This window comes from Engraulis encrasicolus, unplaced genomic scaffold (genome assembly GCF_034702125.1).
Source record: "Engraulis encrasicolus isolate BLACKSEA-1 unplaced genomic scaffold, IST_EnEncr_1.0 scaffold_39_np1212, whole genome shotgun sequence".
In the NCBI taxonomy this organism is placed as follows: Eukaryota; Metazoa; Chordata; class Actinopteri; order Clupeiformes; family Engraulidae; genus Engraulis; species Engraulis encrasicolus.
This window is the reverse complement of record NW_026945698.1, coordinates 194,809-209,867: the sequence shown is the minus strand read 5'-3', so window position 1 is coordinate 209,867 and position 15,059 is coordinate 194,809. Positions and strand designations below refer to the sequence as shown.

The window sequence follows — 15,059 nt, the reverse complement described above, 5'->3', positions numbered from 1 at the left end:
AGGACATTGTATGGGTTATAATTCAACTCATCTTTACTTTCTTAAAATAATATTTTCAGTTTGTGGCAATTGGCATTATTTGGAAGTGACTTGAGAGCCCGGACATGGCACGAGCACTGGATAACTGCCATGGCGTGTGCTTAACCCGATTTGTATTCTTGAAGAACAGCAAACGAGCGATTAAAAGGGGAAAGAGAGCGAGCAAGCGAGAGAGAGAGAGAGAGAGAGAGAGAGAAAAGCGCAGGATAAAAGAAAACAAAGGTGAACTGACAGCTCGTGCCATTACTCCCTCCCAAGAATTTCATGGAATGCCTCGCAATAAACAATCTGAGTGTTTTGTAATGAACCTTTTGAAAGCTTCAGTTAGTTTGCAAAACGTCGGAGGGAATTAGGCTATGTTACTTGACGCAACTCACAATCAGCTCGGAAATGTTGGGTTTATAGAGAAAGAGCTTCACGCTTTCTAGCAGTCCAAAACTAAAAACCAATGTGCATATACCTCGGAGGCATGACGCGTCGACAAGCGAAGTTAAGTTTTGAATTAATAATGCCCACATTTAGTAGCAGGGTCATTCCACGCCAAATCTCCGAATCATCCCGCACGACCATCTCAGATCTGGCAGAAAAAAATCAAGGATTTGTGGGCATCTTTGAATGACTGTGGTAAGTGCAGTTTTAAAGACAGAGGTTTGATATGGACAATGTATGTTCCCAACCATTCTGTGCATGTTGTGTTGAAAGACTGATCTTCTGCGATGAACAGTTTAGAAGATATGAAGTCTTTAAAATGGAAAAACTGAAACTTGGTGCCATCTTTGCCATGTCATTAAAAAAAAATGTCACGACTCACCACCATATTATCAACAGTTTTGGAAAGATTAGATATCTGTTCTTAACATATCCAAAAACTGTGATGGTATTCTGCCTCATTTGGTCACAATGATTTTTCAAAAACCCACTGTTGGGTGACTTTCATAGCTCCTATGAAAAATTGATATTAGTGGCATCTTCGCCAAGTTATACAAAAGAAATGACAGAACTCACCACTATGACATTTACAGTTTTAGAAAGACTCAATGTCTGTTTTTAACATATCCAAAAACTGGGGTGGTGCTCTGTCTCATTTTTTAAGAATGGACTTGTAAAAACGGCTGTGTGACATCTGCAGCTTGCTGCTCTATTGTGGTGGGGCCCCTGCTCTGATCTTTGCAGGCTACATGGGGGCCCTATCTACCAGTATTTGCCATGAGGCCCTATGTGCAATTGTTCCGCCACTGTGAATGACTTGAGCAATTTGAGTCAGACATTTTTGATACAAGATATTTGACTTGAGCATTTTCGACACACTCAATATAATACGGCAAAAAAGTAAAAGTGGCTGTTGACAGAGGGTTTTTTTTTCAGCTTTTTCTGTAACTACATTCCAGTAAATCAAAGGTTATAGACATGTGTAAACTTCATCTTCAGGCACTGAAAACCTAATACCGGAATAAAGTGATGAAATGTTGAATCACTGAAACATCCCCGTAGATCTTGAAACAAGTACATCCTGACTATCACCACATCTCAATGCTTTTTATTACAATTCATAACCATCTTTAATAACTTGTTTACCAATTTTGATGCAGTTCTGAGGTCTGCTGTGGATTATTTTAGATAGTGTATGAGATATAACCTTTTATCATGTGATTATTCTTTCTACATTTGATCTGTGTTTCACTTCATGATTACATGTATGTCCATTTGTGATAACTCATCAGGGTTAATATTGAGCATCAAACATTGATGCTTGCATTACTCAGCTCTGAGACAGAGTTGACCCTTGATGAGTATTCAGTCAGTCTTGCAGTGGTCTAGCACCATGCTCAGGGTAGCTCAGTCATGGTGATTGGAGGGGCAGGACAGCTGTTTAGTCAGGTTACCTCCCTACGAACAGTCTCCTCCTTTTGTATCATCACTGTTTTTTCTCTTCTCCATGATCATAAAAGTGTCCCACCCCCCAAAAAAATCCATGACAAAGGTGACCTGTTCATAGAACTTGGCCCCGCCCCAGTCCTAACCATGACCGAGGAACCTAGCGCTTTGTATTGGTTCATGGCAAAGGTCTGATTGTTTGATATGCACCTCTGTGAATAGAACAAAGTTGCAGAAGAGGTGGAAAATATTAAATGTATCAAGGTAATATATCAAAATATCTTTCCAGCTGAAAGAAATTTGTCAAAAAAAAATCGTATACTAATATAAAGGTTGGCAAATATCCTGTATTAAGACTATGTGTTAACAATGGTACTGTACCAATCAGAATGATTCAATTAATTTATCACTACTGCAATTCAAGACTTACTTTACGGTATAATAGCAAAATGTTCACTCATACAGTGTTGAGGTTTAAACACATGGCCATTATCTTTAATTCACAAACATTTAGTTACCAAAAAAATTAGTTACATAAAAGCCAAAAGAAAAAGAAAAATAATAATGGTATATAAATCACTCAACTGTTTCTTATTGTGTGCTTCAAAAATACTCAATTCACATTTCTTGTATCAAACATGCCCAAGTCAAACTGCCTGTCATTCACAGTGACAGCCCAAATAGATTGGCACCCAAAAGTCTGCAAAGGTCATGATTATGGCCCCTACCACAAATTCAGGAGGGCCCTGGACAAATGCCCTGCTTGTCCCCCTGTAGCTCCGCCCCTGGTAATTCATGTGACTTAGGCATTTTCACAGGAGCTGCTGATGTAACAGCAAAGGGTTTTTCAAGAGTCATTACAAGACATTGATGCAGAACACCATCCCAGTTTTTGGATATGTTACAAACAGACATCCTATCTTTCCAAAACTGTTCAGTTCATTGTGGTGATTGCGGTCATTGTTTTGGTATAGCATGGCAAAGCTGCCCCCCAATATCAGGTTTTCATAGGAGCAGTGGAAGTCACACAACAGTGGGCTTTTAAAAAAATCATTGTGACCAAATGAGGCAGAATACCATCACAGTTTTTGGATATGTTAAGAACAGATATCTAATCTTTCCAAAACTGTTGATAATATTGTGGTGAGTCGTGACATTTTTTTTAAATAACGTGGCAAAGATGGCACCAAGTTTCAGTTTTTCCATTTTAAAGACTTCATATCTTCTAAACTGTTCATCGCAGAAGATCAGTCTTTCAACACAACATGCACAGAATGGTTGGGAACATACATTGTCCATATCAAACCTCTGTCTTTAAAACTGCACTTACCACAGTCATTCAAAGATGCCCACAAATTCAAAGGTGAGAATTTTTCAAGCAACTTTAAGCCCCCAGAAAACAGTGGTAAATGACAAGAGGATGTGTGAAAATCCACATTTCACAAGTACATGTTCCAAATGTTAACCCTTGAAATTTGTGAGGACCTACTTAAAGCAGTTTTTTAGATACTGCAATCTGAAAGTGGGCTCTCTGAGAAGTCTGTTCCAAATGAGTCAGGGGGGTACCTGACAAAAAAAAATTTAATGACAAAACTATGAGGAGTTGAGAGCTATAATTTTGCACTTTTCCTATTGGGACGTTTGTGAACCTCCTTGATTTTTTTCTGCCAGATCTGAGATGGTCGTGCGGGATGATTCGGAGATTTGGCGTGGAATGACCCAGCATGACAGCAGCGCGCAGGTGAATAAGCTCAATAAGAAGTCCAGTAACACAAGTAACAGGATGAGGATCAACGACAATCTTGGCATGCATGTTTGCCAATGAAATGTGCATAAAACGTTTGGTGAGTGACAGTTGCGACGAGAACGTGAGATGGGGGTAAATTGATATGATATCTCAGCGGGCGTTACTTCACCGCTCTGTGTGCGTCAAATCCGCTCAAGCAAGGCTACAAGTGCAGGGTGACTTCTTGCTGCTATCGCTCTTTTGTAGGCAACCCGGCATGGAACAGCTTTGCACATCAAAGGCGTGTCATCATTGTTTGTTTTTTTTCAAGTCAACTGTATTTGTCAACTGTTCTTGGCAACGAAGCAATGACTTGGATAGGCCTTCTGTTCATATTACTGTAAAAGTAGCATTCATTAAAATGGCCATATTATGTAAAGCCTATTTTAAAAGAAATACTATTTAATCAGAATGAAAAAAACATGTATTGGGGATATCAATTGTTATTGAATGTGAAATTCATTTTGCATCCCTGAACAAGACTGGTTTAAGTAAGGACAAGACATAGCCTACATGTGGGCCTAACACCACGGGACTATTGCACATTAGTACCATGCATGTGGAGCATCAGACAAACAGAACATGGAGCCTGACTCCACAGTAAACCACACTCACAGCCACAGATACAGGCAAGTTGTTGAGAACTTTTTGTGATGGCAAATGCAGTTTGATTGGTCAAATAACTCCTGTTCAAATACAAATATTAGCTTTTCTTTTTTTGTTGTCATAGCCTATTTGTTTCAATTTGAATTAGCCTACACTTTGTAAATTTAAGATTTCCGTTAACTTAAAAACATCTACTTTAACATAAGTCCAATAAAATACATTGTGAGCGATTTTCCCCATCAAAGTGGCCTAGATGTGAATTAAAATCCCGGGCGAGGTTCAGGGCCCACTGGGAACATCAATATTTTGCTAATACATGTTCCAATCTCTCTAGACAATGTAAAATACATAAACATAAGTTATTTAGAACAGATCATTTAGGGCTCTGATAACTAAGAATATGTATGATGTGGACGAGGGCCAAAGCTAATTCAAGGCACTTTTGGGCAGTTGTTGCACATTTTTGCCTAGTCATGCATTAGTTTTTTTGGTGTGTGGGCTCTGTGTGGGGGTGCTAGGACTCATCTAAAGGGCTTTTTATGTCCACAACAGAGCAACAGTAAATATCTAAGGCAGAAACTGGTGCAAAAGTTTTTGCCTCTACTAGTTTTGTAGACATTTAAGTGACTGGGGTCAAAATGACCCCAAGTATCACACAGATGTAACCTAAATCTGAGGATAACAGGAGGGTTAAAGGGGTATGCCACTATTCTGGGGCTTAATACAGTTAAAATCGTTGGCTGGGGTTTATAAAGGTGGTAAAGTGTCTTATTTTTCATGTTAAGCGTTGTCTTGCTGTAAGACAAGTTAAAAGAGGGAATATGTTGCTAAGCTAGTGAAAGTCGATGGATCCGTGTAGCATTGTAGCATGCTATAAGGATCCATTGACTTTCACTAGCTTAGCGACATGCTCCCTCTTTTAACTTGTCTTAAAGCAAGACAACAGCTTACATGAAAAATAAGACACTTTACCACCTTTATAAACCCGGGCCAACGATTTTAACTGTATTAAGCCCCGAAATAGTGGTATACTCCTTTAAAGGCTCCTCTAATTTAATTGTTCTTCGCCATCTGTATACAGTATGGGTGTGGGTGCATTTGTGTGTGTGTGTGTGTGTGTGTGTGTGTGTGTGTGTGTGTGTGTGTGTGTGTGTGTGTGTGTGTGTGTGTGTGTGTGTGTGTGTGTGTGTGTGTGTGTGTGTGTGTGTGTGTGTGTGTGTGTTGGGGGGTATTCATGTGTTCTTGATGTCTCTTCTTGTCTAGATGACTACACACATACACATGCAAAGACGCACACACACACACACACACACACACACACACACACACACACACACACACACACACACACACACACACACACACACACACACACACACACAGAGTTTACTTCTTTATTTGTGCCCATAATTCAAAATTGAATTTCCATAGACAGAAATGTATCAGTTGCAAAGATACTCAGGCATGAACTAGATACATGGCACCACAGTGATCAATAGTCCATGGGGTAAAACTCTCAAGGATATACACAGCACCTTCTTCTCCATACACAGCACGAAAAGGGGGATTTGTGACAATGAACTCGTCCCTAATCGTCCACGGACTTGCCTAACTTTCGTCTGATTTTGAGCGCTTGAGAGAATCAAAATTAACAGTTTTGGTGACACTCAACTCGCCCGGAAGCGAATCGCGAGCCGCGGGCAGGTCTCACAGCAGGGTGTTAATGGCCCAACGATTACCACATGAAAGGCAATGACAGCCAGCCCAGAAAGCGGACTAGCCTTTCTCTTATTGGACGAAAAAGACACGTGGCTCAAAGTAAAAGAGCTGCGCTATTGGTTAGCAGGGTCGGCAGCTACGACCTTCTATTGGCCACGTTGGATTAATTTATGCAGACCGTATACAGTAGGTCCGTATAATTATGCAAAAATTATTATTACTAATATGCCTAGGTTTATTTTACTTAGTATATTCACATCATTATATTCACATCATTATAGGCTGCACTGTGATGGGGCTTTAGCATGCATGCATGATGTGAATTTATTGATAAAATGAAAATGAATGAAATGAAAATGATTTTTTAACGCTTTTAATATCACACCAAACAATGTACACACACTTTGACAAGAACCATGCAACTACACACATACCCTGCAAACAATATACTCTATATGCAGTGATGTACACAGCACTCAGGTCACAAATGTACAACTAGGAAACATTTCATTACCGACAGATTAGGTTTGGGCAGGCTGTCATCATGCTTTAGCGTACGTATCGCACGCTAGTGCATTCAGCGTGTTGGTGCGACGCATTTTGAATTTAAAGCGTGCTCCTCAACGCACCGGTAAAGCGCTTTCATGCACTTTTGACACGTGACGAGGTTTGCGCAGTTTTCCCGCCGTGTCAGCGATTTTGTTTTGTCACAGCGCATTTCTGTTACTAAACGCAAATATGCTTTGCTGTGCCCTAACCAAAACCACCCCTAAACCTAACCTGTCAGTGAAGTAATGTTTCTGCTGCTTTACTTTTACCAAGAACAGCGAGATTAGGCGAATTTCTACCTAAATTGTGCCTAAACCAAAACCATCCCTAAACCGAACCTGTCACAGGGCGTTGTGGAGCACGACTTAACTTGAAAATGCGTATTGGACACACGCGATAGTGGGTTCAAATCAGCGTGTCATAGATACGCCTAGCCTATGCATGATGTTTGGGAAGGGCACAATTCATAAAACTCAGAAACATACAATGCTTTTTCAAAAAAGGGTTCTATGTTCCCCACTGCATCCAAGTAGACTGCTGCCACATTGCTAAGAGCAGGTTGTTGTTACACCTCTGACAGGTTAGGTTTAAGGATAGTTTTAGTCAGGGCACATACAAAAATGGATTTGAGTAAAAGTTGTCAATTCATAGTAAATACGTGGTAAATATGAAAGTAAGAGGAAAAAATAGTACAGGTACTGCCTTTTAATGCAGACTATACAGGTATGTACAACATTATAAACATTGCTGTTGATTTCATGTTCTTCAGCCGCCAATCATGCCAGAAGGGTCTACTGAAGGTCTCTGGTCACTGTGTCCTCGTCATACTGCAACAGGCACTCAGTCTCACTTCTGGGAGCTGTAGAAACAACAAATAATATAATTAGTGGTGGGCCGTTATCGGCGTTAACGTGCTGCGATAATGTGAGACTCTTATCGCGCGACAAAGAAAATATCGCACGTTAATCTATTCTCAAAATATGGATTTGGGGTTTGGGGATGCGCTTCACCATAGCGTTCGATTGACAGACGCTTTCAGACTGCCCTCCAGTCACTTCGCCTCTCCACCTGTTGCTCAGCAGAGCAGACCTACTAAATATGAACAGTGTTTGTGCCTATGCTGTAAACATTAATCTCTCTGCTGTGGTAGGTGTTGTTTTAGTGCTTTTTCACAAGTGGTAGACTAGATAGACGTTATTGTTTGAGGGGAAGCAGACAGTGTACCAGCCCGACATAGCCTACATTTCCTCACGCATTGCATGGAACACAAACAGTCCTGTTCCAGAAATCTTGCCTGTGCGTGTGCCATAATTGCAAAACATACCGTGTGATATACATTTTGAAGATTGTCAAACTGAAACTGTCAATATCTACTCTCGCTGAATGTTTGTGTTACGATCGCGCATTTGCGACTCATGTCAAACGGTAATACACCTCGCGGTTGTCGCGCTTGATATAGCCAACCTCGCGGTCATCGCGCTTGACTTTTTTTTTTTTTTTGCAAACTGAATTCATTTGGAGTTGTAACTCCGCTGGAATTCTAACGCAGAGATCAACTGTCAGGTTTAGGCCAAATCGATGTGGGCCAGTGCTTTAGGGTCTAGAAGAACTAGCTTTAGAAATCTAGTAGCCTGGCTCTGACTTTGCTGTACTTGCTGCGCAGCTCCTCCCTCTTGGAGCCGCTGCCCTTTTTAAAAGTCAGTGGCAGATTCTCTCTCTCTCTCTCTCTCTCTCTCTCTCTCTCTCTCTCTCTCTCTCTCTCTCTCTCCTCTCTCTCTCTCTCTCTCTCTCTCTCTCTCTCTCTCTCTCTCTCTCTCTCTCTGCCCATTAGATATGCTGAATTGTTGAGGTCATTTTGTTTAAATAGTCTAAATGTTTGATAGATTTCTATATTTGCCTCTACAATTTATAGCACTGTTCATTTTGAAATGTCAGTATATTATGACTGTAAATGCTTCCTAACATATTCACAACACTTTTCAAATATTGCAGTGATTTTTTTTTCATCACCAAATATCAACCTTTTTTTGATAAGATGCATTTTGGAAAAAAAAGAGATGAGCTCTGGTCTAATGCGCCATCTTAAGAAACCCCCTAGGTTTTTTTCCGTCATTATTTCGCTAGCGTGCCTATTCTGAATGAGCCATTTTGATATAGATTAATCTAGATTAATCTAGATTAATTTCATAATTACAGTGAGATTAATCTAGATTAAAAAAATTAATCTATGCCCACCCCTAAAAATAATACTTCACCATGCACCTCATATTGACATAGCAAATATATCAATAAGCAAGTCATATTGAGCCCAACAGTATATAGTCTATAGTCTCATGCACTATGTCTCCCTGCCAGGATATGTAGGATGTAAGAAAATAAATAAAAAAACATAGCAATGCACAGCATTGACAACTTATCTATAAAGTAGCTGAAGTCATATTGCCAATGTAGGCCAGGGACTATGTCTTGAGGGCCGTTTGCGACCCTTGAGGCCGTTTTATCTGGTCCCCGATATAATTTTAATGTTATTCAGCTTCACATAAAATGACATATTTTGTAAAGGAACCTTAGAAAATACATTTGCAATACAATTAAGTTATATTCAGGGAAGCTGAAGAAGGTGGTGTTTGTTTAAATGTGGCTGCCTTCAATATAGGTCTAAAGTGAAGGGGGAAATCCTGGTTTGTGTTCATAGTACGGCCCTTGGAGGACTTTTACGGCCCCTCGGATGAATTTGAATTGGCCCTTCGAATGAGAAAGGTTCCCCACCACTGACGTAGGCTATAGGTTAAGCTTACCCTCTTTCACTCCTCTGTGGAGAGACTGTGCTTATTTCAGGTTGGCTTCCAGACGCGTCTGTAGCACAGCACACAGGATTGCAGGACACAGCATCCTGCAGGACACTACAAAAAACAAGGGGAATGAATAAATGACCTGCCCAGTTATTAAACAAATGAAAATTGATGTGCCAGAGCTGTGGTAAAAGTAACCTTGGGTCCAAATCATCTAGGCCTAGGGTGTGTGTGTGTGTGTGTGTGGTAAATCCAGTGTTCACATTATTCAGATATGAGAATTAATTCATTCATTAATTTTAACTGACATCAGTACATACCCATATCAGTGCCATTTCACCCTGCCAAGACACTGGACCTGGGTCTATTGGAGCTCTCTGCTCAGGGTGTCCTCGTCATACTGCAGCAGGCACTCTGTTGTTTCTATAGTTCCTAGAAGCGAGACAAATAAATAAATAAATACTTCGCCATGCACCTCATATTGACATAGCAAATATGTCAATAAGCAAGACCTATTGAGCCCAACAGGGATAATCTTACACTATATCAGTTTTCTGTGGTCTCTTGTAAGATTGGCCCATCACCATTCTGCAGGACACTACCGTCTCCCTGCCAGGATCTGCAGGATGTAAGAAAATGAATCAAAACATAGCAATGCACAGCATTGACAACTTATCTGTAAAGTAGCACAAGTCATATTGACAATGTAGGCCAGGGGTGGGGAACCTATGTCTCTAGGGCCGTTTGCGACCCTTGAGGCAGTTTTATCTGGCCCCCCGATATAATTTTAATGCTATTCAGCTTCACATGAAATATGACATATTTTGTAAAGGAATCTTAGAAAATACATTTGCAAAACAATTAAGTTATATTCAGGGAACCTGAAGATGGTGGTGTTTGTTTAAATGTGGCTGCCTTCAATATAGGCCTAAAGTGAAAGGGAAAATCCTGGTTTGTGTTCATAGTACGGCCCTTGGAGGACTTTTACGGCCCTCGGATGAATTTGAAGTGGCCCTTCGAATAAGAAAGGTTCCCCGACCCTGACGTAGGCTATAGGTTAAGCTTACCCTCTTTCACTCTTCTGTGGTGAGACTGTGCCCATTTTGGGTTGACCTCCACACGCGTCTGTAGCACAGCACACAGGATTGCAGGACACAGCATCCTGCAGGACACTTCAAAAAACAAGGGGAACGAATAAATGACCTGTCCAGTTCTATAAAAAAGAATACCCTGAAAAAGAACACCCTGTTGTTTCTACAGCTCCTAGAAGCGAGACAAATAAATTAAATAATTCGCCATGCACCTCATATTGACATAGCAAATGTATCAATGAGCAAGTCATATTGGTCACAAAGAAGTTAATCTTACATTCTTTCAGTCTTCTATGGCGAGTTAGGCCTTCAGGTGACTCGTCTTCGCCATATTATGAGACAGCAGCCTGTGAAAACATGGCAAATAGAATAACCCATTAACCTTGGGTCCTAATATAATACATGGACATAAACTAGCCTACATTATTTAGACAAGGTCAGTAGACCTCCACGTGAAACAATAAGAAAAAGTGATCATACATAATTTCAATTTCTTGAAGAGGCCATGTACACTTATTTGTGCAACAAGTGCTGTTTTGAGGACCCATACTTTTTAAGGACAGGTTGCCTACTGTTGCAAATGCCAGGGTATTTGACATTGATTTCGGGGTGGCGTGCTCTATTAACTTGACCACTCTGGTCGACATTGAGCTCGCGCTGATACATTGGGCTCGCGTTACTGAGAGCTGCCGCCAGAACTACTCAAGGTTAGCTGTCATGATATAGAACGCAACAAGGAAGAATCGGTCGGTTTGGTGAAAGGGCAAGGTGTTTCAAAGTAGCATGGAACTAAATTATATCCCACCTTTGACTTGATTTTACGCAGGTGGGTCTTGGAACCCCTGTGTGACTGCCTAGGTTTCAGGATAGAGAAAGTAAAACAAAAATCATTGAGTAAAATCGATGGGGGACAAATTGTAGCTTTTGTAGACTACGTCGCTACTTGAGGAAAAATAGCTTAACTACAGGGACGTTAGCTACTCGATACATAGTAGTGACGCTACGACCAAGCTACTAGAGAATATAATTAAACTAGTCGCTTCGCTACTGCCCAGCACTGAAAACCAAGGGAGATAGATGGACACTCCCAACTGAGATCGCTCCCGGACGTGTAGTCCCAGGTGTTTCTATCACTCCCGGATGTGTAGTCCCACCGATTATATTTCACGTATTATCATACACTGTTAAGGTTAGAAACAAAAAACTAACATCAAAAAGATAACTAGCTCCGTTATATGGCGGTGGGATCGATAGTCTGGCTAGTGGGAGCGAGCCGACCGGGGAGCGTCCTGCGTTGGGAGCGACAATCACGGAATCGAAAACCAACATACCCAGACGGCACACCAGTCTTGCCAACGTCGCCTAGATGCATTTTTGCCGCTGTAAAATACATTGGCAAGGCGTCTAAGAGTTAGTTCAACAGCGAAATGCCGGGCAGACGTGAAAAATGAGCAGTGCCCAGCATCTAGTTGATGAGCTAACGCAATAGCATGCTAACGGTAGCCTTTGTCTATCTTTAGGCAGGGGAAAGGCAACTGAGAACGAGCAATGTCAAACAATTTACCATCAACAAGTATACTTAACACATTCACTGTTTCACCACAGCATTTTGTCATTACGATGCTCGCAAGTCATCAGAATTTACTAGCGTACAGCAGCAACTAGTGTAGTCACATTGAGGGGACTTGAGCTACCAGCTTAGCTATGTAAAGCAGCTGTGTTACAACTTAGCAATGGCGGATCTGTGTTCAGAGGAGCTATTCAATCGCTCTTGAGTACTGAAAATTTAAACCACAGTTGAGTAAAATGTACTTACATGTATGTGAAGCCCATTTTCCGTTGGTATGTGAGGAACTTTTCCCCCATATCGCCAAGAAACTTGTAACAGTGAAACCACACAGACAGCGCGTGGTTCTGTTCAATCAGGAAGGTGTTTTTGGCCGCGGTTGATGGCTTCTTTCTTTGTGGCTTGTGTGTGGAATTCGCATTGTGCCAATTAGTTTTTGTGGTAACTTTTTATTAATTAATAAGACTTTATTGGGCTATAGAATAACCACCCGCCATCTGACTCGTGTAAGTTTACCATTTACCAATTAATACCCAAGTATTTATGTTATTGTTATTACCATTATATACTTAGTTATTATTTAGTGAATTGGGCCCAAACAGCCATAAGCATACATTACCCATCTTTGTGCAGGAGAACAGTGAAGGAAGCAGAAGCCAGGAAATCACAGGAGAAGACGAATGCCATTGCCATCAAGATTACCAATTTATTGTACATTGCAAGTGAGAGAGCATAGTAACTAAGTTATTACAGTTACCAATAGCATAACCCAAGTTCCTAACCATGGTGGCCAAATGCCCCATGTGTCCCAATACCATAGCATAGCGACCTGCTAGCACCAATATGCTGCACAAAAGGCAGCAGCCACCCGGCCTATCTCTTCCCCAGCTCTCTCTCCGCTAGCGTAGCAAGTCAGCTCTTTTAAACACCAAAGTATGACATCATTACATCACATTGCATCCTCAAAAGGTAACTGTTCACCCTGCTAAGCACAATGACACTAGTACAAGAATAAGTCACCAAGCATGGTCAATTCAGAATCTTCTCTACCGATTGGCTCTTTGGGCGGAGCATACCATATTCAATAGCTAGTGTCCATGAACTCAGCTCGTAGGCTCAGACCTTGAGCCTACAGGCCCAGTTATCCGACCTTCGGCCATGTCAGTGTGGACTGACCCTCAGCTATACTTGGTCTTGAGCCACTGCAAGAGCAGGAACTCTTGACACCTTGACTGATTTACGATAGGACAGCTGACAGTCTTTAGGCACACAGAATGTCTCCAGAAATATACAGAAGCACATTGAAGAGTAAAACATCTCTAAAATGAAGATATTCTACATGTGAAGATATTATGTTAATTTCCAATAAATAATTGTAAATATTAATGAAGAAATGTTGCCTCAAAACTTCGACATTTTACTGCCACCTAAAGGCTTGGTGTAGAACTAATTTAACCAGAGACGGTCTATTTTCAACTAACTTGAACAATCCTTGCTTTAGTTCAGAATACCATTTAAAAACCAGAGTGGCCAAGCACATTGATGTATTTCCTCACAAGCAGTTGAGGAACCTTTTTAATTCGAAGGGTCACTTCAAAATGTATGTCCAAGAAAGATCATTCAGATGATTCTATTTTGATTGCCTATTCTGTACACTTTAAATGTTTATAGCACAGATCGAATTGTTTGATCAACTTAATTTCTGAGCTTATAGTATCATAATAAAATGTACTGACAGCAAAGCTGTGGCTAGTAGAAAGGTTTAATGCAGGGGTGGGGAACCTTTTTAATTCGAGGGGCCACTTCAAATTCCTACCATGGTCATAAAATCCTCCGGGGGCCGTACTATGAACACAAATCAGGATTTCCCCATAAAATGGAGGCCTATATAGAAACCTTTAGGCCTATATAGACATATAGACATCTTTAAAGGTAGACACCTTTAAAACAGTCCCCACCTTTTCTAGGTCCCCTGAATATAACTTAATTGCATTGGAAATGTAATTTCTAAGATTCCTTTAGGCCTGCAAAATATGTCATAGGCCTATTTCATGTGAAGTTGCAAAACATTATAATGATATCAGGGGCCAGATAAAACGGCCTCAAGGGCCCTCGAGACATAGGTTCCCTACCCCTGGTTTAATGGTTAGTGATTCTGAAAAACACCACTGGGCAGCGTGAAAAAACATACACACAGACACACAGACACACGCACACACACACACACACACACACACACACACACACACACACACACACACACACACACACACACACACACACACACACACACACACACACACACACACACACACACACACACACACACACACACACACACACACTTGTGTGTGTGTTGTTGAGGTGTGTGCCTAGTGTTAATGTGTTGTTTTATTGTATTCTGATGTCTCTCCCAGGCTGCAGTCCTGTCCCCTGTCAGAAAAGAGCGTTTCTCATCTGGTCTCTGCCATGACCTCACACACCTCACGTCTCACACAGCTGACGCTGAGGGGCACAGACACATCATCATCATCATCACTGACTGTGTCCTCTTCAGCTGGGTGTCATCCAGACTGCAAACCCCGGGAGTTGAGGTACTAAACACAGGGATTAAAGTTCTCAGGATTTCCGGCTTGCAGCGATTGACCGTGGGTTAAAAAAAAAAAAAAGTACTCAAAAATAAATTGACGGTAAATAAATAAATAAAAAGACAAGCGGAATCCCTCCTGCGTTTGTCAGCCAATGGTAGAAAAGGAGCGCACTAAAACTGACATTGTTAACCAGTCAGGAGAAGAAGGGGGCAGGTCTTAGGAAAGCATGCTACTTCAGTATCTTGCTCGGGTCGGACCACCACAGCCGGTGGTCTACTCGCACTCGCCGACTCGCCGTTCTCATGCCGCAGTCACAGAGCAGTGTCAACAACTCGCTCTACATGGCAAGGCGCCTTGCACCGTTTACTGCTCTGTGAGCAGAAATATGTGTAAAGATCACTAAACTGCATGCTATGGATTGGTGATGTCATTGTCGTCAAAAAC

The 15,059-nt window shown here is 41.2% G+C and overlaps 1 protein-coding gene and 1 long non-coding RNA gene across 3 annotated transcripts in view; one reads left to right on the top strand and one right to left on the bottom strand.

Annotated features, from left to right (window-relative positions):
- The window catches only part of LOC134443920 (NLR family CARD domain-containing protein 3-like), a 48,713-nt gene that overhangs the window by 17,955 nt on the left and 15,699 nt on the right, over positions 1–15,059 (top strand). The window contains exon 4 of the mRNA XM_063193441.1: positions 14,442–14,618. Within this exon, the coding sequence (XP_063049511.1) occupies positions 14,442–14,618 (177 nt within the window). The remainder of the gene's footprint in view (positions 1–14,441; positions 14,619–15,059) is intronic.
- On the bottom strand, positions 9,054–12,438 carry LOC134443915 (uncharacterized). 2 transcript variants are annotated; one of them, XR_010033776.1, is made up of 6 exons: positions 12,274–12,438; positions 10,735–10,804; positions 10,434–10,538; positions 9,907–9,985; positions 9,687–9,798; positions 9,054–9,477 (listed from the first exon to the last, which is right to left on the bottom strand). It is a non-coding gene; the product is annotated as an uncharacterized LOC134443915 (long non-coding RNA). The 2 variants fall into 2 exon arrangements; XR_010033777.1 differs by lacking the exon at positions 12,274–12,438 and adding an exon at positions 11,263–11,590 and having other exon boundaries at positions 10,434–10,804.